The 21,871-nt window shown below is 44.6% G+C and overlaps 1 protein-coding gene across 2 annotated transcripts; it reads left to right on the plus strand.

Annotated features, from left to right (window-relative positions):
* The first annotated feature begins 7,342 nt into the window (after positions 1 to 7,342).
* Positions 7,343 to 21,695, plus strand: RNF34 (ring finger protein 34). Of its 2 annotated transcripts, none has more exons than XM_035099108.2 (6): positions 7,343 to 7,475; positions 16,624 to 16,842; positions 17,138 to 17,530; positions 19,252 to 19,308; positions 19,534 to 19,735; positions 20,039 to 21,695. In XM_035099108.2, exons 1-6 carry the CDS (start codon positions 7,470 to 7,472, stop codon positions 20,224 to 20,226), a joined length of 1,065 nt encoding a protein of 354 aa, XP_034954999.1. In that variant the 5' UTR covers positions 7,343 to 7,469; the 3' UTR covers positions 20,227 to 21,695. The 2 variants fall into 2 exon arrangements, with proteins under 2 accessions (XP_034954999.1, XP_034955000.1); XM_035099109.2 differs by lacking the exon at positions 7,343 to 7,475 and adding an exon at positions 7,583 to 7,981.
* Positions 21,696 to 21,871: the final 176 nt, after the last annotated feature.

Raw genomic sequence — 21,871 nt, forward strand, 5'->3', positions numbered from 1 at the left:
AGACAATCCTATATTAAATGTAAAATAATAAAATAAAATAAAATAAATCCTTCAGCTCATACCAAAATAAAAACTTAGTTGGTCTTTAAGGTGCTAAAAGACCAACTAAGTTTTTATTTTGGTATGAGCTTTCGTGAGGGTCATGGGGATCTGAAGGGGGACCCTGAGACTCCATTTAACAGAATAAGGCACAGCAACGCATGCCATGGCCAGCTACTAGGATCATAGAATTGTAGAGTTGGAAGGGACCCAAGGGTCATATAGTCCAATCTCCTGCAATGCAGGAATCTCAGCTAAAGCATCCATGACAGATGACCATCCAACCTCTGCTTATAAACCTCCCGGGAAGGAGAGCAGATAGGAGGTGCTGCTGGTCTCCTCCCATCCCAGGGAGGAAATGGTGGGGGTTGCTCTCTGGGGTCTCCAGGGCTCTGCATCTGCCTGGTGTGATTCACAAAGTGGGCCCCTCTCCTCCTGTGATGGCCTTTGATTCCCACTTCGACTGTCAAGTAAGGTTGACTTGATTCCCACTCCTGTTCTCATGTTCTCTTTATTCCTCCCTTGTTCCTGAAGTAGCTCTTTGCTCACTCCTCTTCTTCCCTGCAGAGAGGGGGAGCATTCTGTGTCTTGGGGCGGCCTTGGGTAGCAGACATTCAGAGGAAGCTCTATAGGCGCTGTGCAGGTATCAAATTGCGCCAAGGCCTCTGGGAACAAGCAATGCAATGGCTGATTCCCAGCTATGGAATCACCAAACCTGGCTGTTACCAGTGGCGTGCAGGGAAATTATTTGTAGGGGGACAGTTAGAGCCAGAGGTGCCAGCTTGCGAGGACAATTGGGTGTGAGAATCGCACCTCCTTCCCTAACCCGGGCAGAAACTTCCCAGGCTTTGGGAAGGAGGCACCAGGGGAACATTTAGAGGACTAGCCTAGTCCCCCTAGTCTACTGACCATATGTCGCTGGCTGTTACCCAGCTCTGTCTCTATCCTTATGAGAAACACATAGATTTCTTTTTAGGTGGAAAACGGGAATCAAGGGAAACTAGACAGTTTCATGTGAGTTAAAGTGGAAAATAATTTTAGGTGGCTTGGTAAGTAAAAGTAAATAGAAGCCAAACTAGACAGCTTCACATAGCAGTCGGAGGGAGCTGTGAGGGAACATTCTCCTCTCCCATTTGCACAAATATGAATTTTGGAATTTTTCTTATGGGCTTTTACTTTCAATACAACGTGACTTCTTAGTGAACAGGCATAGGATCAGGATGGGCTTCCCAAAAAATTTTAAAGAGAAAAAATGCCAGGTTTGTGGAGGAAAAGTTGGAATATTTTTGAGTCTTACATGGAACCTATTCCTATGCCGATGGGAGTTGGATTCCAACATCTGCATTGCTATCGTGTGCAAACTAACCTGTTTGCCTGGGATTTTTGGGTGAGCAGGAAAATGATGGGAATTTTGTTGCTGCTGCTGCAGATGAGAGTCCAGGTGGTTCATGGAGCGTGCCAAGCTTTTATCTGTTTTGTATGAGCAGCGTTGGATCGGTTTTATTCTTGCATTTTATTATAATGTAACCTCCTTTGGAATCCTTGGAAGAAAGGCAGGTTATAAATTCTCTCATAAATAAAAATTGCAGCGGGAGACTTAAACAGCATTAGTTAGCAACCTGGGAGCAGACTGAAGAGGCACGTTGTCTGCCCAAGGAAGTTGCTTGTTTGTGTGAAGGTGTCATTCGGAATAAATAACAAGATGAAAGATGAAAATATCTTTTTTAATAATTCCAGTGGCACCTTAAAGATCAACTAAATATAAGTTTTCAAGGTATCAGCTTTCGTGTGTAATACACACTTCGTCTGATACTTCAACCTTATAACTGTCAGTGACTGTTATGACAGTTGGTTCCACAGGGAAAGGCAAGGGATTTTTAAAGGGATAGATGACCAAAATTAGCTTTAGTAAGTATAGTGGAATATGAATCCAATATCTCTATTCAGACCAGGTCTCTCCATAGTTTTTAGTTTGGTAATGAGTTGTAATTCAGCAACTTCTCTTTCAAGTATATTTCTAAAATTCTTTTGCAATAAGACAGCTACTTTAATATCTTGTATAGAATGCAATTAGAAGCTAATTTTGGTCATCTATCCCTTTAAAAAACCCCTGCCCTTCCCTGTGGAACCAACTGCCATAACAGTCATCAACAGTTATAACTTGGGTGTGGGTGTGTGTTGGCTGCTGAGCTGCACTCACCATTGTGAGGGCTGAGGGGGTGATTGTGATGCCTCCCCACCTGCTGCCATTGTCTGTGGGTTGACTGTGATGTCTCAAAAACATTTGACAGCAGAGCGGGTATAAATGTGGGCCAAGGTAAAAGCTGAGGCAGTTGCCCTCCCCAGAAAGAAATGGGCAGCTCGGTGGCACTCAGCCCTGGTGGTCTCCTGCCCCGTGGCGGCAAGCTGGCAAGCGGAAGGAGGCAATTACCTGGTGCTGGTATGCTGTGGAGCAAGGAGAAGGCAAGTACAAAGTTTACTTGCTGGTGCAATCGCTACTTGAAGGCGACTGATATTCAGCTCTGAAGCTGGTTGATGTCTGGCAATGGACCTGGCGAGGCTGCAGCTGGTGGATGGTTGTCAGAAGTGTTTGCATTCAGGCTAGTCTAGTGGATGCTACGCTGGCTGAGATGGATGCAAAGTGGTTTAGAAGCCTTGTTTCTTAACAGGCAGCCAAACAGAGAAGGAGTCTGGGGGAGACGCTGTCGGATGGGGGACATCCCACTCACCTGTTTGCCTTTGCCTTACAGGGATGTCTGGAGCTGGTGAGGTTTTCCCCAAGTCCAGCCTTCAAAGTCATGAAGAGAACCGCAGGATTTCCCTATTTACATCGGAGAAAAAAGGCGATATACTGGCTGTGAGCAATGGACAAGGTCGTAGCCATACCTGAGAGGAGCTTTGAAGGGAGACTGCAGGTGGACATATGCTGCATTGCAAGTGATGGGGCAGTGGGAGAGAAGAAAAAGAGGGAGGAAACATGAGGCCACATTAGGCGCACCGCCCATTGGAAGTGCTATGAAGACGCTTTGAACAGGAATGGCTTCCCCTCAGGGATTCTGGGGAACTGTAGGTGGTTAAGGGGATGGAGAGTTGTTAGGGTGGTTAAGGATTAGGGTTAGAGTTAGGGTTAGAGTTAGGGTTAGAGTTAGGGGTAGGGGCAGGGGCAGGGGCAGGGGCAGGGTTCCCTTCTTGCCAGGGAACTCTGGGAATTGTAGTTGGGGTAAGGGTTAGGGTTAGCATTAGGGTTAGAGTTGGGGTTAGCGTCAGGGGTAGGGGTAGGGTTCCCTTCTTGCCAGGGAACTCTGGGAATTGTAGTTCGGGTTAAGGGTTAGCATTAGGGTTAGAGTTGGGGTTAGCGTCAGGGGTAGGGGTAGGGTTCCCTTCTTGCCAGGGAACTCTGGGAATTGTAGTTCGGGTTAAGGGTTAGCGTTGGGGTTAGAGTTGGGGTTAGCGTCAGGGGTAGGGGTAGGGTTCCCTTCTTGCCAGGGAACTCTGGGAATTGTAGTTCGGATTAAGGGTTAGTGTTAGGGTTAGAGTTGGGGTTAGCGTCAGGGGTAGGGTTCCCTTCTTGCCAGGGAACTCTGGGAATTGTAGTTCGGATTAAGGGTTAGCATTAGAGTTAGAGTTAGTGTCAGGGGTAGGGGTAGGGTTCCCTTCTTGCCAGGGAACTCTGGGAATTGTAGCTCTGGGAGGGGAATGGGGGGGGGCTCCTAACAACTCTCGGCACCCTTTTCAAACTATAGCTCCCAGATTCTTTGGGGGAAGAAGTCATGAGTGTTTAAAGCGGCTTCATAGTGCTTTAAATGGTGTGGATGTGGCCCCGGCTTCCCTCACCCCACTGCCTTTTATTATTGAGGAAGAAAAAGGATTTCCCCATCCAAATGTCTCAGAAACAGGAAACAGGAAAAAGAAAGACTTTGTTTCTCATGCCATTTTGAAATGTCTTAACTTGCAAGTGTGTATAATAAAAAGGTTTCCTAATTCACCCATTTTGTCCAGATCACTTTATTTAAAAGGATCCAGAGACCTTACGTCAAAGGAGCCAATTTATCTCTCACAAAGGGCAAAATAAATAATACCAATCCCTCAACTGCCAAAACAAACAGACTTGCAGCACTGTAAAAACTAATAGATTCTGGGGAAACCTTTTAAAAATGGGAGCGTCAGGGGGCCGCGGTGGGTGTTAAGGAGGGTTTCTGAGGGTGCCATGGAGTCCACATGCTACACGTGTCACAAGGAGGGGCTCCTCAGTCATTATTTCTTTATTAACAAGTGCCCCCCCCAAGGCCTAGTTTCCCCAACCCTGTCTATGTATGATCTGCCTGTGATGTCACAAACAGACATGGCAGCTGAGGGGAAAGAGGCAGTTTCTTACTGTAGAATTTCAAACCCAGGAGGGCAGGAGGGGGACATTTTTCAGCCCAGGGGCTGCATTTCCCTCCACACAACACTAGTCAAATGTACAAATGAACAGAGCAATGAAAGCAAGCCTTATCTTTGCACAGGAAGCTGTTCAAGGAATGACATGCAGAGATAAAGTTGGCACCTCAGGAAAAAAGCACTTTTTCGCCAATCAGTCAATCATTTATTGTATTTGACTAAAAATCTTTACAAATCCAGTTACAAAAGCACCAAACCCAATTAAACCTATTAAGAAATAGGTTGTCCAACCCCCCTGAAAGCAGGAAATTTAGAAATTTAGCAAATATTTGTATTTCTGCATGTGTTTATAGTATCCATATAGCTATTAGGAATACTCGAAATTTGGGGGGGGGGGCTCAGTTGCACACTCATCTCCCTTCTTTTTTTGGGGGGGGGGGAATCTGTCTGCCCAGCAGCTTCCCTCCCTGCTATCTCCCCCTCCACCACCCCACTGGCATTGCATCCTCTCCCAGCCCCCCCCCATGCTTGCTGCGCCCCAAGGCGTTTTGCACTCACCTGAACCCTTGCAAGGAAAGGGGTGGGGCACAATGGGAAGGGGCAGGGCAACCGGACTGTTTAAGCCATGCCCCTTTCCAACGGAAGCTGCTTTGGGGGGGGGGCAGCATCCAGCATCCCCTTCTCTGCTTCTCTCTAGGAGAAACGGGAACTCTTTGACTTTAACCCCTAAGGCAGGCATCCCCAAACTGCGGCCCTCCAGATGTTTTGGCCTACAACTCCCATGATCCCTAGCTAACAGGACCAGTGGTCAGGGATGATGGGAATTGTAGTCCAAAACATCTGGAGGGCCGAAGTTTGGGGATGCCTGCCCTAAGGCATGTCAAGTCAGCCTGGGGAGAGCCAGGTTAGCAGAAAGCGGTTCTCTCCGTTTGCAAGGGCGGTTGTGCATCGTTGTTACTGTTTTATCTTTTCGTAAACTACTTTTTGGGGTCCCCCCTCCAATATAGCGGTCTATGGGTTTTATGAAACAAATACTGTAAATGAAAACAGTTCTAATTTTCCTACATGCTTTGCGTCCAAGGGAAAAGGTCCCAGGCTCAGCCCCCTCTCATCTGGGAGAGACCCCCGGTCTGAAGTCCAGGCTTGCTGCTGCCAGTCAGTGAAGACAAACGTGGACTCCATGGACCAAGGATCTGACAGCCCTAGAAGGCATCTTCCTGTGCATTGGGGCCCTGCAGTGAGTGCTGCCTGGGATTTTGTCTCACCCCCCCCAGTGGTGACACCTGGGGCGGACCGCACCCACTGCACCCCTCTTCCACCACCCCTGCCTCAAACTGAGCAAAAAACTATTGTAGAAATATTGGGCACCTCAGAGAAAGCCTCATAGTCCAGAGCAATCCTGAGTTGAACCCAGACTCAGTGGCACCATTGCCTACACAATGCAAACCTGATAGAACTGTCGACACTATGCTCCAGGATGATTTGATCTCCTCTGAGACACCTTCCAGAAATAAGAATGTAATTTCTCATCAAGCATGCCAAACAACAGCAAACTGGTCCAAGATGAGGAAACTGGAGCCTTATGAATTAGGAGGAGGAAACCCCAAACGAATGTTACCATTCGTGGGGAAGTACATCAGGTGCAACAAAACCCTCTTTGGCTAGTGAATGCATCCCTAGCAACTACAAAGGAGATCACCGGAATCAAGGCTCTAACACAGGAGTTGGCAACGTTTTCCGGCCATGGGCCGGAGCATTCGCACGGACTATCATCCATGGGCTGGATATGCGCAGAAGTGATTTCCGGCGCCGTGCTGCCCATGTCTGGGGCGCCGGAAATTGCTTCTGCGCATGTCCACAGCGCCGGAAATCGCTTCTGCGGCTGCGCAGATGCCGAAAATCGCGTCTGTGCAGAAGCGATTTCGAAAGGGGGAAAGGGAGCAGGGATCCCTATAAAAAGTATGAACATAGGCTATTTCACCATCACACTGGTGAGTGTGGCTCGCCTGCTCTGTTTTACTCAGCTGAATAAACGAGTGATTATGGGAATCTCCTCTATTTATTGGTTTTTCAGTGACTAAGGCAGCTTTGGGCACGGTTAGCAGACCCCAACACTGCCTAATGCTTTAATGTGCTATAAACTGCTTTAAGATTATTTTATTAAAAATATAAAGCAGTATAGAAATGAAATTAATAAGAGTAATTCTCTTTTTGACACCTCCTTCTATCTCTCAGAATTCACACCAGGGGTACTGAAAAAGGCAGAAGCCGTTTTGTTTTGTTCGGCAGTGCAATTAAATATATTCCAGTTATGTATGTGCGCGCTTTTTTTTTTTAATGCAATCAAAGTGCACTTCAGCCTTGGTCACTGTGGACTTTGGCGTAAGGATGAAGAGAATCCCTCAACGCCCAGTCCTAATAATGCCGACTCAAGATGTAAATAATGTTGAATCCAATAGGGGATTGCTCCCATGCTAAGTGGAGTTAGAGTTGCCGCTTTAAATCGTGTATTTAAAGAGATATGGAAGTCTTACCACTGTCAATTCTCCACCTCACCCCCCAATCTATTTCTAATAGATATTACAGAGCAAACGAACAGCTGCTATTAGAAAAGAATGAGCTGTGACGTCATAGCCATTACTTCCTCCCTCCCTCTCCCAGTGGAATATAGACTCTTCCTCCGCCCCTTCTCTTAATCTCCCCTTTCAAGTGGAAAGAAAATGGAACGTCCTCCCTCCCTCCCTCTGATTGGTGGTGCTGCGGTGTGGACACCTTCTCTTTGCCTTCTGATTGGGCTCCAAGGACAGCCAATGGGGAGGCGGGGTGGCGCTTGTTGGGGAGGCGAGCGGAGTCCTTCCCGGGCCCCTCCCGACCTCGGCTTGCTGGGTTGTCCCGGCGCCAGGACCTTCTTCGAGGAAGGGAGGGGGTGCGGCGCACGCGCGCATGCGCATATCAAGGCGGCGGCGCGAGGGAGACAGTTGGGGAGGTAGGCGCCCCTCCCCCGCAAGACCGTCTCCGCTGAGGCGAAGGAAGGAGGCGTTGAAGCGGCCATGAAGGTGCGACCCGGGGAGGAGGGGGAGGTTTGAGGGACACCGGGGAGGGGGGGGGAATGAAGGACGGGGCGGGTGGGCAGGTAGGTAGTGTGTTGATTTTTTATGGAAAGGGGGGTTGTCTTCCATTTCGGAGGGGGCACCACGGGAAGAGGCGGGGCTGACTAGGGGCGGAGCCTTTTCTTGAAGGCCATGAAGTAACGGTAACAGCCCCCCCCGCGCTCGCGTTTCAATGTAGGGGTTAAAAGGGTGCCTTCCTGCCCCCCAGGAGGAGGGGGGTGGAGGCCCCTTCATCCGACAAAATCCCAGGAGTCCTGTGGCACCTTCAGAAGACTCTGACAGCGCACTCCTACTGTATGTTTACTCGGATGTCTGTGACAACATAATCCAGATAGATCGTTTGGCTCGGGATAGAATGGAAGTGTGTGCCTTTTAGGGGTAAAGTCAGACAGCTGGAGCCTTACAGCGCCTGAAGAGACCTCTAGGGGACACACACAAGCACACGCAGAGAAGTAAGTCTCTCTGAGTTGTATCCATCAGGGCTGGTTTTTTCTTAAATCTTTTTGCCTGAGGAAGTCATTCTTGGAGGAGACGCATTAAAATAAACTGACTTAAATGAGCTGTGGCTTACTTAATTCCACTGATTTTAGTGGGTCTGTCCCGTGTACAGCATAGCACAGATCTGCACCATCAAGACTGGATTACTGCAGTGCATTCTGTATGGGGCCTCCCTTGTCCTTGATCCGGAAGCTGCAGTGAGTGTAGAATGCTGCTGCACAATTGCTGACAGGACAGAGGCATATCTCACCTGTGCTCAGAGATCTGCACTGGTTGCCGATTTGCTACCTGGCCAAGGTCAGGGTGTTACTATTAGCATATTAAGCCCTTAGCAGCTTGGGACTAGTTTACGTAAGAGATCGTCTTACCCAACATGTGCCCACTTGACTGCTTCAATAGGTGGAATTGACACTACTATGGGTGACATGTAATGCTTGTTCCACATTTGTAAGACCTTGTTAGTGTGGCAGTACCTACACTTTGGAACTTGCCGCCTATTGAGATCAAGCAGGCAGCTTCATTGCTCTCTTTGCCACCTGCTAGAAACATTATCACCTATGTACATGGACTTCCCTTGAAGAATCCTGGGAAATGAGATACAATTCACAGGACCCTTAACAAGCTACAGTTTCCAGAATTATTTGGAGGGGGGCTCATGGGTGTTGGGTTTGTTTTATTTGTATGGTGTGGATCAGTGTAAGCAATTCCCCAGACGCCAGGTGCATTTGTGACTGGCGCAGGTCCAATTGCGACCCTGTGGAGATCTCTAGATGCCAGGTTGGCGACTGATATCTCCATCTGACTGGCCCCTCCAGCTTTCTTAAGCAGATAAGCAGGAGAGCTTATTTATTGTACAGTATTTATACCCCACCTTTTTCTCCAAGGAATACACGGTTCAGCCACATCTCAGTTAATCCCTACAATGACCCTGTGAGGTAGGTTAAGAGGCTGTGACTGGCCCAAGGTCACCTCATGAGCTACATAACTGAGTGGCAACCATAGCCTAGCTTTAAGGTGCCATTTGGCAATTAGCTTATATATTTGAGTTTCTGACACTGGTGTGGATCTGCCCAGATCTGAGCTTACTCCCAAGGTTAGGTGGTTACAGAATTGTAGCCTCATTTAACTGGGTTTAGTGGGGATTACTCCCAGATGAGTGTGTGCAGAATTGCTGCCCATTTACTGGAAAGCATGTGTGTAGGATTCCAGCCTTTGCCAACCTGGTGTTTTGAATTAGCACCAGGTTGGCACAGGCCAACGTAGGCTGACTCTATGCATGTTTAGTTGGAGGTAGTAAATCAATGGTTTTGGTGGGGTTTATTCCCAAGGAAGTGCATGTGTAGGAATGCAGTCTTGTTGTGACAGAAAGGGTTGTGGACCAGAACTCACTTCATCCCACACAGGATGTTTTCTCCTCAGGTATATTTTTAGCACCTCTTTATACTGTACTCTGCCTTTTTTCTAAAAAAAATACAAGGTGTCCATAAGATCTGTATAATGGAGAAAGATAATGCAATCTGTGATTTCTTATTAATCTAAGAAAGCAAAAAACAAACAAACAAAAACAACCTTAATAAGCAAAGCCAGTTTTAAAAAGCAGCAGAAAACAAGATAAATCAAGGTTCTAGAAAACCCGCTCATATAAATGTAATAAGTATCCTGTGTGTGTAGCATATGATATATACACACACAAGGGCTGTTCATGATTAAAGAAATCAGAGAGTGCATGTTTACTTGGGAGTAAATACCACTGAACACAATATTACTTTTGAGTAAACATGCACAGGATTTCACTGTTAACCAAATAATCAAATATGTATTAGCTGATCAATTAAATATGAAAAGTGTGCATGTGACTACAACAGTGTTTAAGCCCACAAAAGTTAGTGGCTTGCTGGAATCCAGCAGAGAAGGGAATGAGAATTCCATCTGTTCCCTCCTGTGTGCAGGAAAAAGAGGAAGTGCCACCTGCCTGTCACCATTTTTTTATAATTTCTGTGGTAGTAAAAACAATAATTTAAAAAAGGACTGCCAAATAAATTGTGGTATGTTCTTATTGGATCAAATATTTTTAATTATTAACCAGTTTAAATGTTGCAGCCCTAACACATGCATAACACCGAGGTAGAGAGAGAAACTAAACAGTGGGCCAAAATGCCACTTCAAGGTTCTATAAATCTCTGTTACATTTGTTGTAAAAGTTAAAATAGGGTGGGCTGAACTCGAGGGAAGGAGTGGGTGGAATTGTTATTTATAAACTGTTGTACATGTGATAAACAGAATGCTCCTGTCCTGACTCTCTGTTCACAGGTGTCTGTTGGTGAGAACTCTGTGCATCTTTTCTGTTTGTTTTGAGCCCAGTTCAAGGTGTTGCTTTTGACCTTAAAAGACCTATAATATCTTGCCCCTGAGTAGCTTTAGAAGCACCTTTCCCATATAATATTTACCCACCTTGTGTGTTAGGATCTGCCCATGAACGTCCAGGTTATGTTTCCTAGCCCAATAAGTGTGTTATCTCTGAGGAGCAGAGCTTTTTCTGTGTTGGCCCCAGAGCTGTGGAGCATAGTCCTCTTTCTCTTAGCAAAGGGAAATATATTATTCACCTTCATTAGCATTGTTCTGTAGAGCCAAGAGCCATTGATTATGTTGTTTAATCATAATGTTTTTGCATGAAGACAGATCTGATCCAAGTTTGGTGCCAGAGGTGAATAGCTGCTCTGGATTAACAGAAGAACATAAGAATGTGCTCCCATTTAAATGATTTTTGCAAGAGATAAAGATCCACCACCTTCCAGTACCTGAGTCAGACTTGAATGCAAATATTACTGAATCAATATAAGATAATTTTTTAGATATACCCATCTCAAAAAGAGAACAACTTGTTGGTGGACAACCAGCATCAGAGTCTTAGGAATTTGGACTTTAATCTGTAGGTAATTACAGTCCTGCTCACTAAGGAGGTTCCAGCAGAAGAATATCTCATCTCCTTTCCTCTTTCAATTTCTGTTGATTCTTGGTAGCCTATAGGCACCTTCTCCTAGTTTTTTAATATTGGGCAAAATATAAGTATGTGGACTTGGTGGAACTTGGATGGTTTTGGATGTCCCAAAGACTTGCCTGGTTAACACTCTATCAACACCTTTTAAATTTGGCTTAATTATACGTAAGAGAAATTATCTAATTCTTGCCAGAGGGCAGGAGAACACTGAATCCTTGGGTAACTCTTGAGGGCGGCTCATCTAAAGCCCGTCTTTGGAATTTAATCTCATTTGCCCTGTCCTGTGTAGCATGTTTTGATGTGACAGTGCTGCATCTCCTTTACAGGTTTCTTAAGAAGCCTGACAAGATTTTTCATTTTTTAAGAAAAGTTTCCAATGGTATGCAACATCACAGTTTAGAGGCAGTATGTAAAATCCAGTAAAAAAAATGTACAGACATGATATAATTGGCTATTATAGCAACTAGGATAAAGCTGATAAAAATGCCTTCATGGAATTGCTGGATTCCTGGTTGCTCATGTGCTGTGCCCTCCAGCCTATGTGCACTGCTCTTTAAGATTATGTCAGTACATAATAAGACCCCACTTAGCCATGATTTGATCATAGATGAAGGTGTTGATTTGGTATGTGCTTCTGAGACTTGGTTGGGTGAACTGGGAATTGTTCTGACCCAGATGCTTGGTACAGCATTAGCACAGACTGCAGGACACGTTACTGTGGTCCATAGGACTTCAATCTCTACCAGGAACTCTTCTGTCTTGGAACTAGCTTTGAAGACCTGCAGTTGGTGTTGGGCCAAGGAGAAAATAAGCTAGGGTTGTTGCTAGTGTACTATCCATCTTGCTGCCCATGTGCCATTTCTGGCACTATGGAACCCGTGGCAACCTTGGTATACCAAGTACAGTGGTACCTTGGTTTAAGTACACAATTGGTTCTGGAAGTCTGTATTTAACCTGAAGTGTACTTAACCTGAAGCGAACTTTCCTTGAAAGTAATGGAAAGAGGATTAATCCGTTCCAGACGGGTCTGGAGAGTACTTAAACGAAAAGTATTCAAACTGTAGCGTACTTAAACCAAGGTATGACTGTAATAACTGGTGATGAAATAGACTGGATGATGGCTAGAGTACATGTAGCAAATGACCAAGCACAACAACATAATTGTGGCTGCTGTGTGGTGTTGAGCACTGTGAAGAAGGCCCACTTCTCTGTCTCTGCTCACATCTTCAAGTAGCTGCCCAGTTGAGCTTTTTGTATTATCCAGGGCTTGTTAACATCTATAGGGAATGGATTTTTAGACTCTTTGGAAGTCCACAGTGACTTGTTTGCAAGGCACTTGAACACCTCTACAGCAGTTTTGTTGCTACATTAGCATTTACTCCACTTTACTGTAAAATGTCCAGTGGAAGTTATCATCAAAACCCATTGCTTTGTGACAACTACCTCCCGATTGCAAATCCCCTTTTGGGGAAAGGTGTTTGAGAGGATTGTGGTGCAACAATTAAAAGTACAGTGGTACCTCAGTTCTCGAATGTACCGGTAATCTGTTCCGGAAGACTGTTCGATTTCCAAAACGTTCAAATACTGAGGCGCAAAGGGATGGCTGCAAGTTCAATGGGAAGAATGGAAAAACACGCAGCAGAAGCCGTTTGACTTCTGAGGCACTTTTGAAAATGGAAGCAATTACGTCCGGGTTTTCGGCATTCAAAAACCGAAATGTTCGGCTTCCGAGACACTCGAAAACCGAGGTACCGCTGTACCACAAGTTTATAGTTTGAGGATCCATCTATGTTGGTAGAGGCACAGCTGACTTCAGCTGACCTCAGAGGCACAGCTGACCTCAGTGCAGTTTACCAGCTTTGACCATTTCTGAACTGGGATAGCCTGGCTACTGTTGTCTGTATGTTGGTAATCTTTGGCTTGGATTATTGCAATGTGCTCTATATAGGGCTACACTTACAGTACAAGTTTTTCATAGAATATATGTTACAGTATTCTGTGTATTCATTTGGCACATGTTCTTATAACTGTATTGGGAGGGCTGATCCTGGCCTTTGGAAAGGATAAGATTCCAATACATTTGCATTAAACTACCACAAAAATTGGGTGCTTTTAACTAAAATAAAGTAAAAATTAAGTGAACTGTGCAAGAGTTATAATGTGTTCAGCTTAACTAAATACCTTGCTCTGCCATGAAGTTCAAAGGGACCTCATCTCAAAACACTTAGATATAGTGAGGTTTTTTTTCCTTGGCTATAAATCATGATCTGTATTAATTCTGTTTGAATTCTACTGCTTTGGCTCAGAAATAAGAAAAGAGCCCAACCTTAAATGTGATTAATTTAAATTTCTAAATCTCACAACCTTTTGGGAGCTAACAGTTCATTGCGTGTGCATTTACACAATATTAAGATAAGTTTTTGATTCCTGGGATCATAGCTAGGAAAATAATATAAAATGTTTAGGTATCTGGCATTTTTTATAGACTTGTAAAATTACATAGCTGAGGTAACTGAAACATCACTCTTTTCCTACCTGTGAAAATGTCCACCACCACACTTACTCCTTTATTTTGTTGTGTCTACCCATGGATTGTGATGCAGCTTATTTTGATGTGGTCTTGTTAGAAGAGTTTATTTAAACTCACACAAACTGTTTGTAGTAAAGTATAGGCAATACCAGTTCAAGGCCCAATCCATGGATAGTGTTTTCTTGTGCAAACCTCACTTCAGCAGATGGGCACTACATATAGCAAGTATATGCTCAGCTGTAACCTACCCGCATTTCATAGGATGCATTTCCAACCAATTACCGGTATGCTCTCAGTCTTAAATGTTGCCTTGGAAAGTGCTGGGCTGTTTGAGTTACATTGGAATGGTTAACGCATCCTTCAAGACAATAACTACTGTGTGTAAAATAAAAAATAAAAGTCTAGGAAGAAGCAGGAAGTTGGTTGCCTGACTTGCTGTGTCTTTCTTTTTGGGTTTATATGCTAGCAGTTTTTCACACACATTTTGTTTTGCTAAAATATTTACCGGTATTAGCTTAAATACTATATTCTGATCTTGAAAACTCGTGATGCTGTCCCCTGGAATCAGTTTTGTACCCAGGGCTCAAGGATGAAGTATGCAAGCACCATTCATCTTTTGCTTTTCTCAGTGAAATCAGTCTCAATCGTCTCTAGTCTAGATGTCTAGCAGAGAAAGTGGCTGTTCCTTGAAATGTAAGCTGGGTGCTTAATGGGACACACAAATGAGACTATGCATTCTGAAAGATGGGCACAGTTAAATCAAAGAGAGGAGGTTTATATGAAGGAATAATGAGAATGGTCCAGGAACCTTGATTTTTTTATTTTTATCTGTAAACTGTATGTCTCCCCCCCCCTTCAGAAAAGCTGTATTACCTGGTACACAATCAAATGATCACAACTTAATTTGGTAAAGTTCTCCAGTTAATTTAGATTTTTTAAAAAATCTGCTTGGTAGTTGACATTATTTTGGGTCAAAAAAGTAGCCAATAATTTTCTCACTGCTGGTTCATATAAAACTATCCTGTAGTTACAAACTTAAAAAGGTAAAGGGACCCCTGACCATTAGGTCCAGTCGTGATCGACTCTGGGGTTGCGGTACTCATCTCATGTTATTGGCCGAGGGAGCCGGCGTACAGCTTCCAGGTCATGTGGCCAGCATGACAAAGCCGCTTCTGGCGAACCAAAGCAGTGCACAGAAATTCTGTTTACCTTCCCGCTGGACTACTTGCACTTTGACGTGCTTTTGAACTGCTAGGTGGGCAGGAGCAGGGACTGAGCAACAGGAGCTCACCCCGTCGCAGGGATTTGAACCGCCAACCCTCTGATCGGCAAGCCCTAGGCTCTGTGGTTTAACCCACAGCGCCACCCGCATCCCCTAGTTACAAACTTAACTATCGTCTAATTTAAAAGTCCTCTGATTGACCTTCTAGAAAATTCATAAGTAAATGAATCTATTTTTATGTGAATTGTATGATGGGAAATCATATTGGATATAGTGCACAATGTTTTAGACCTGGCCTGATCCACTCCCACAAATATGGTCATTTGTTCCTGTTGTAATATGTTTGTTTGTGGGTCATAAATCCTTTGACCCACGGAGTCTGCTGCCCGGCTCAATTTACGATCTGGTCCGATGTTTATGGCCACCCTGCACGCTTCCTCAGCGGCTCTGCCACACTTCTCTCCTGTCGGACGTTGCAGAGTTCAAAACGCAGCAAGGAATGGCAGCTGTCTGTGTCTTAGTGGTGTCTCAAATAAACAGCTCGACATCAGTGCTTCTTAATCTAACAGAAGTCTTTATTTCTTTAGCATAAATGAACAGAAAATCCTACAGAAGCAAGCTGCATGGCTGCAGTGCTTTTCTCTGTCTCTCACCAAAAACAAAACCAACTAACACAGAACAAAGGAAAAATGCTCAGATAATCTGGGCAGGCACCCAGTGAATAAGAACGCCTCCCGGAGTGTTTATACTGTCCAGAATCCCAACAGTTCCAGTTTAGGGGTCAGATGTTCTGTGGGCGTACCGTATTTTTCCATGTATAAGACGAGGTTTTTAATTAAAAAACAATGCTAAAAATTGGGGGTCGTCCTATACGTGGATAGTGCTGACACGGGACGGGTGAATGGTGGCTGCCGTGAGCAGGAGATTGTCAGGGGCGGTGGGGTGTGTGTGTGTCTGTGAATGGTTGCTCCGGCAAGGTCTGCTGGCGATTGGCTGCTGTGGCAATCGGGCGTGCAATTGTCTGCTGCTGGCGGCGAGCGGGCATACAATTGGTGGCTTCATGGATGAGTGCGATTGGCAGCTTCGGGTGACTGAATGTCGGCAATCCCAAAAAAGCTCAACAACTCTGGGCAATCTTCCCCCATTTCCTCAATTTTGAGTCCCCCAAAATAGGGGGCTTGTTATACACAGGGGCGTGTTATACATGGGAAAATAAGGTAGTTTGAAGATGAGCTTTATCACTGAACTATAGCTTTATGTAGCATTCTTGAACCTTTGAAATGAGAAGTGCAGGTTATAAAGTATAGATAGGATTATGAGGACTAGGGAACAAAGGTGGTGTGCATTTTTCTTAAAATAAAAATGGAAAAGATGGTTTTGATAGTTGCTAGTTTTGCTGTCTAGGTGTTGCTGTACTAGTCTCTCTCAATTTGTGCAGTGGGACTGAAACAGGTTTTCTTTTTCTACATCTATCATGACAATTGTTCAGTTGCCAACATTCTGGAAATTGTGTACTGTGCTCCTAGAATGATTGCTACAGAAACAAAACAAAGCACTTCTTCCAGAATGCTTTCTGCAGAGCTGGGGCCTTTTGAAAATAGGCTTCTTGTGCAACAAATATGCAGTTTTTGCTGTTTTGTTAAGGGGGATCCTAATTCCTTTCCTCAAGGTAGCCTATCCCTAGTAGGAATACTGTGTTTTCTTCTTTGGTTATATGGCTCTCATGATGTTAGCACTACGACAAGTTTAGCACTGATAAAGATGTGTTTTCCTTATGGTCAGGAGAGGATCCTAAATTCAGGAGAATTACTAGCTGACCACGTTGGCTTGTGTTTGTGTCTTACAGGCGGGAGCGACATCCATGTGGGCTTCCTGTTGTGGGTTGCTGAATGAAGTCATGGGGACAGGAGCTGTTCGTGGCCAGCAACCTGGATTTGGGGGTGGAGCAAATCCCTTTAGATTTGCACCAAGTACAGACTTCACCGTGTATACCTCTTCAGCAGCAGGGGGATCTAATCTAGTCTGTAAATCTTGTGGCCTCACATTCTCTGTGTTCAGAAAAAGGGTGAGTATATAGCACTTTCTGTCACTTGAGGGCTGTATGTCTCTGCCTTCCCCCATCCCCACCCTTTGGCCCACAATGCCTATTGCTGAACAGGGGCAAGGAAATAAGTCAGGCTCAGCTTGTAGTATACATTGTAACCCCCAATACTTCTGTGTTCTGAATCTGCTTGATGTATTTGTAGGTTTCTTAAAGTGTATGTAAGTAGTGCTTGGAGGAAGGAAGAAGTTGTCTGGGTACTTGGTGACAATTGTGTTAACATTCTTCTGCCTTGTTTTCCCTCTGTGTGTGCACTTAGCATGTCTGTTGTGAGTGCAAGAAGGATTTCTGCTCCATGTGTTCAGTCTTGCAAGAGACCCTCCGAAGATGCTCCACCTGTCAGTTGTTGCAGGAGACAGCATTCCAGCGTCCGCAGCTAATGCGTTTGAAAGTCAAAGATTTGCGCCAGTACCTGATACTTCGAAATATCCCTACAGATACTTGTCGAGAAAAGGAAGACTTGGTAGATCTTGTACTGTGCCATCATGGATTGGCTTCTGAAGAGGATACAGACACTAGCAGCTTGTATTCAGCACGATCACAGACTTCTAGTTTTTCTACACATCCTATTTCTCTGTCAGGTTCTGTATCATCCTCTCAGGGAGACTTCGCACATAGGCATGAGAGCACAGGAAATGAATTACAGATACAGGTATGGTAGTGTGTATTGGGTGGGGCGATTGGGTTATTTCTGTCCCTCTGTACCCTAGGGTGGAATGGGGGTGGAGCTTGGGGAAGCTGATCCTCTGGCTCTGCATCTTAATTACAGTAAAGATAGCAAAATGTGTTTATGTGTTTTTCTCTTGTTGGCAGAGGAGGTGGTGGTGATCTGGAGGAGAGAAAAAGGAATTGTAACAGTCAGTTTCTGTAGTTCCAGAAATTGGGATTATGTTTCTTGTTCTCAGCAGGCTGTGATGCAACCTGATAGTGACATAGCACCTAAATGCCTTTATTTGAATGTTTGCTCCCATTCTATCCTGACTAAGATCAGAGGTGGACTTGAATATTGAACTTATCATGATAAATCCCTGCTTAAAACATTGTTTTGTAGAAATTTCTCTCTTTAATATTTTTAGCTTACTGTTGATTTTAATTACTTTTGAATGTTTTTAGTTGTCTTGTATTAATAATCCTAAATGTTTTATTCTTTTTGTAAATAGCTTTGAGGTTTTCTTGCAATCAGGTGATATATATTCTTTATATATACAGTACATTTTTTTCCTTTGTGCAAAGTGGTCTCTCTACTGAGTCCACAAGCCCATGAGACTTGCATCTTCCTGCTCCCAAATTTCCTGTCCCTTCAGAGGTGCTGGGAACAACAGCCTCCGCTTGTGCTGAACCTCCTGAAATGACAGAATGACCCATTGGAGCCCACGAAAGTGCTTCCTTGTCTGTGACACTATGCACATGTGCCACCAAGGACTTCTGCACGTGAGCAAGGAAAATCAGATCAAGCTAATGTTTACTAGAAAATCATGACGAGTGACACACAGCTTTCTGCCTGGTTCCTCTGCTACTCTTGCTTATCCATCTCATCTCCAACCCATCCCTCAACAAGCCACCAGAGAGGGCTGAACTGGACTCTCATACTCTGCTTCACTCTTTCTCTGCTTTTCCACATAGGTAGTCAGAATACAGATAGAAAAGAAGGGAGGAATGAGGCTTGCCATTGACTATGGCACAAGGTGGCCAACAGACCTGTTGAAGCCCTGCCTGTCAAGAGCTAGGCAGAAAGGAACTGTTAAGAGTGCTGTCCCACTCTAGGAAGGACATTTTTCTAATTTGCAAAGTCCTACCTAGTGGAGCAATAGGCAAGATTCCTTCCTCCACTACAGGAAAATCAATGGCTTTGCCAACAGCCAACTCTTCTCTCCCCTGCCGCTGTGCTGTTTTAACATCTAAAGGTAAAGGGACCCCTGACCATTAGGTCCAGTCGTGACTGACTCTGGGGTTGCGCGCTCATCTCGCATTATTGGCCGAGGGAGCCGGCGTATAGCTTCCAGGTCATGTGGCCAGCATGACAAAGCCGCTTCTGGCAAACCAGAGCAGCACATGGAAATGCCATTTACCTTCCCGCTGTAGCGGTTCCTATTTATCTACTTGCCTTCTGACGTGCTTTCGAACTGCTAGGTTGGCAGGAGCTGGGACCAAGCAACGGGAGCTCACCCCGTCACAGGGATTCGAACCGCCGACCTTTTGATCACCAAGCCCTAGGCTCAGTGGTTTAACCACAGAGCCACCTGGGTCCCTTAACATCTAACATCTAGCCTAGATGAAAAATTTGGATAACCGAAAAGTTTGCATGCTGTTTGGGAATCTTTTGTTAAAGGTATTCCACTAATCTGGATTTTGCTTATACCCTTGTGGGTGTAGGGACAAAGTGAGAGACTCTTTGCAAACCTTGGTGAAGAGGAGGAAAATGCAGAGCAGGTAAGAAGTGAATCACCCGGTGAAATTTAGGTCTTGCACTCACTAAAAAAAGAGAATGAACTTCCTCATTTGATGTAGCAATACAAGATTTGTAAATGAAAATTCTTAAAATAATTGAAGACTTGGAAACATTCTAAAACAAATGCAAATTTAATGTGTGCCAGGCCTCCCCCTCCCCATTAGGCAAACCTGCTTCTTTGCTAATAGACGTCTTATGAATTTTAGACCCCAGGGCAGTCCAGGAAGCGTGCAAGAGCCTCACTATCTGATATTTCAAGCCTGGACGATATTGAAGGGCTAAATGTTCGCCAGCTGAAGGAAATACTTGCTCGTAACTTTGTCAACTACTCGGGATGCTGTGAAAAATGGGAGCTGGTGGAAAAAGTGAGCAGGCTCTACAGGGAGAATGAAGCAAATCACAGGACTTGTAGGTGTACTTATTCTCTACTTGTTTGGGGGTGGGCATGTTGCATATTGTTACAGCCCTCTTTGCCCTTCATCTTAGGGGCTGCCCTAATGTTTTGTTAATGCAAAAAATGGACCATCAGTGTAGAACTACAGTTCCACGCTGCTTTAAACTTGCTGTTATGATATTGCTTCTTTGTCTAGCATAAACAAGTCTGCACTAAAGCAGCTTGGCTTAATATTCTTTGTGTGGGGTTACTAATTGAAAAGACCTATGTCATGGCATGCTTCCCTCTCTAACATGGGTTCTGTTGGTTCTTGGCAGTGGGGGAGAAACCTCAACTGAACGATGAGGACGACAACCTCTGCAGGATCTGCATGGATGCAGTGATTGATTGCGTGCTTTTGGAGTGCGGCCACATGGTCACCTGCACGAAATGTGGCAAGCGAATGAGCGAATGTCCCATCTGCCGACAGTATGTTGTAAGAGCCGTGCACGTCTTCAAGTCATGAATGTGGGAGACCAAAACCAGAGGCTTCTCAGTGCGCTTTCTCTGGGGGTGAGGCACAGACCATGGTAGTCATGTCTGGATGTCCCATGGTAGGCCTCAGTTCCAATAATTCATAGCATCCTGAACAGAAGCTTAGGAGCTTGACCAATGTACTTCTGCTCAGGCAGACAGATGCCTTGTTAAGGATAGAGCTGTGTTACCTGATTAAAACCAGAAACTGGTTGAGTCTAACATGCAGCAGCAAATCTAGCATTACTAATTGCTCTCTTCTGAAGAATATAGCACGTTACCCAGTGGAAGGGCCAAGAAGTAGGGTGCTGCCTTTCTAACAAGCAGGAGTGATGGTGCGCAAGTGCATTTAAAATTAAGTGTACCATCCCAAGGAATAGTTAGCTACATTCTTTTAAATGTTAAATGAAATGCAAGTGGACCCTCAAATGTACCACTCACACCCATCTCAAATAGACAGATTGGTGAATGTTTTTTATTCAGGCAATGGGGCTCTAGTCCAATTCCACATGTACCCAATGAAGCGCAGTAGCCTTAATCATAGTACCTAAAGCTACCCTACCCCATACTTGCTTCTAAGGTGACCCATTCAGTTTTGATTATTCATAAGGTCTAACATGTTAGAAATTTCCTACAATGAAATGAGTATGGAGTAATAGAACAGCCAAGTAGAAAGGTTTCTTCAGAGAAAACAAATCCATAATAAGAATCATGGTAGTGCTTCTGAACAAAGGAAGCCAAGTTTGCTGAACAGCTATTTCAGTGTCTTTCTTGCAGAATACCTTCATTCCAGTTTCCTAGAAGACATAGCTAAAGCATATCTGGTGGAAATGAATATGCAAATGTGAAGCTTCACCTCTAGGATCAGGTTGAAATGGTGCAGAGACAAAGAAACACATTACTCCCATTCTTGGGGTTGCACAGTACTAAATACTTTACTATTAGAACCTTACTGAATTTGAGCTGTGAGGAAAACAACCACCACCTGGCAATGTTTTGATAAAAGTCTTTATCCTCTTTCTAAAATCCTGCCTCACCTCTGTAGGAAGAACGGCAATTCTGTCAATCTGGCCCAGAATGTCTTAACAAGGAGTTAAGTTCCTTCATTGGACAGGTATTGCTGTTTTGCTTCTCAAAAGCAGATAGTGTAAAGCTTGTGCGCACAGGAGTAAATTTTAATGTTTGTGGGAACTAAGTAACTGGGAAGGCTCTGAGACTGAGTGGGATGGAGTACCATTCAGTCTCCAGCCAAGACAGAATGTATGACTTTCATACTTTATTTTTCAGAAGGGAGCAAGATAATACGGCTTTATTTTTAGAAAGATCTTTTTTAAAGATAAGGTGCAGAAAATCAGCTGATCAAGTCCTTGTTCAGGGAGTACATACATAAAGAGAATGTAGCATATCCCTAACATTCTGAACAATGGCTGTTGACTTAATAAAACATTTTGTTATCTGGCATTGACTTTTTTTCTTTCTCTCCTGGCTGAAGCAGCCCATGGGATTGGGGAGCCAGGAAGGCCCAAGCTCCTAAACTGTCCCCAGCTCAGACTACTGAGGGGTGTGTGGATGTCTTTAGCAGATAGAAAGCTATACATCTACTGAAGGAAGTAATCCCAGTCAGTATTACTACAAGG

Source organism: Zootoca vivipara, chromosome 17 (genome assembly GCF_963506605.1).
Source record: "Zootoca vivipara chromosome 17, rZooViv1.1, whole genome shotgun sequence".
NCBI classification, from domain to species: domain Eukaryota; kingdom Metazoa; phylum Chordata; class Lepidosauria; order Squamata; family Lacertidae; genus Zootoca; species Zootoca vivipara.

Coding starts and splice junctions, on each gene's coding strand:
- RNF34 (XM_035099108.2), top strand. Junction 16,843..17,137: donor TCTCTGTGTTCAGAAAAAGG/GTGAGTATATAG, acceptor GTGTGCACTTAG/CATGTCTGTTGTGAGTGCAA. Junction 19,309..19,533: donor AGGAGGAAAATGCAGAGCAG/GTAAGAAGTGAA, acceptor TATGAATTTTAG/ACCCCAGGGCAGTCCAGGAA.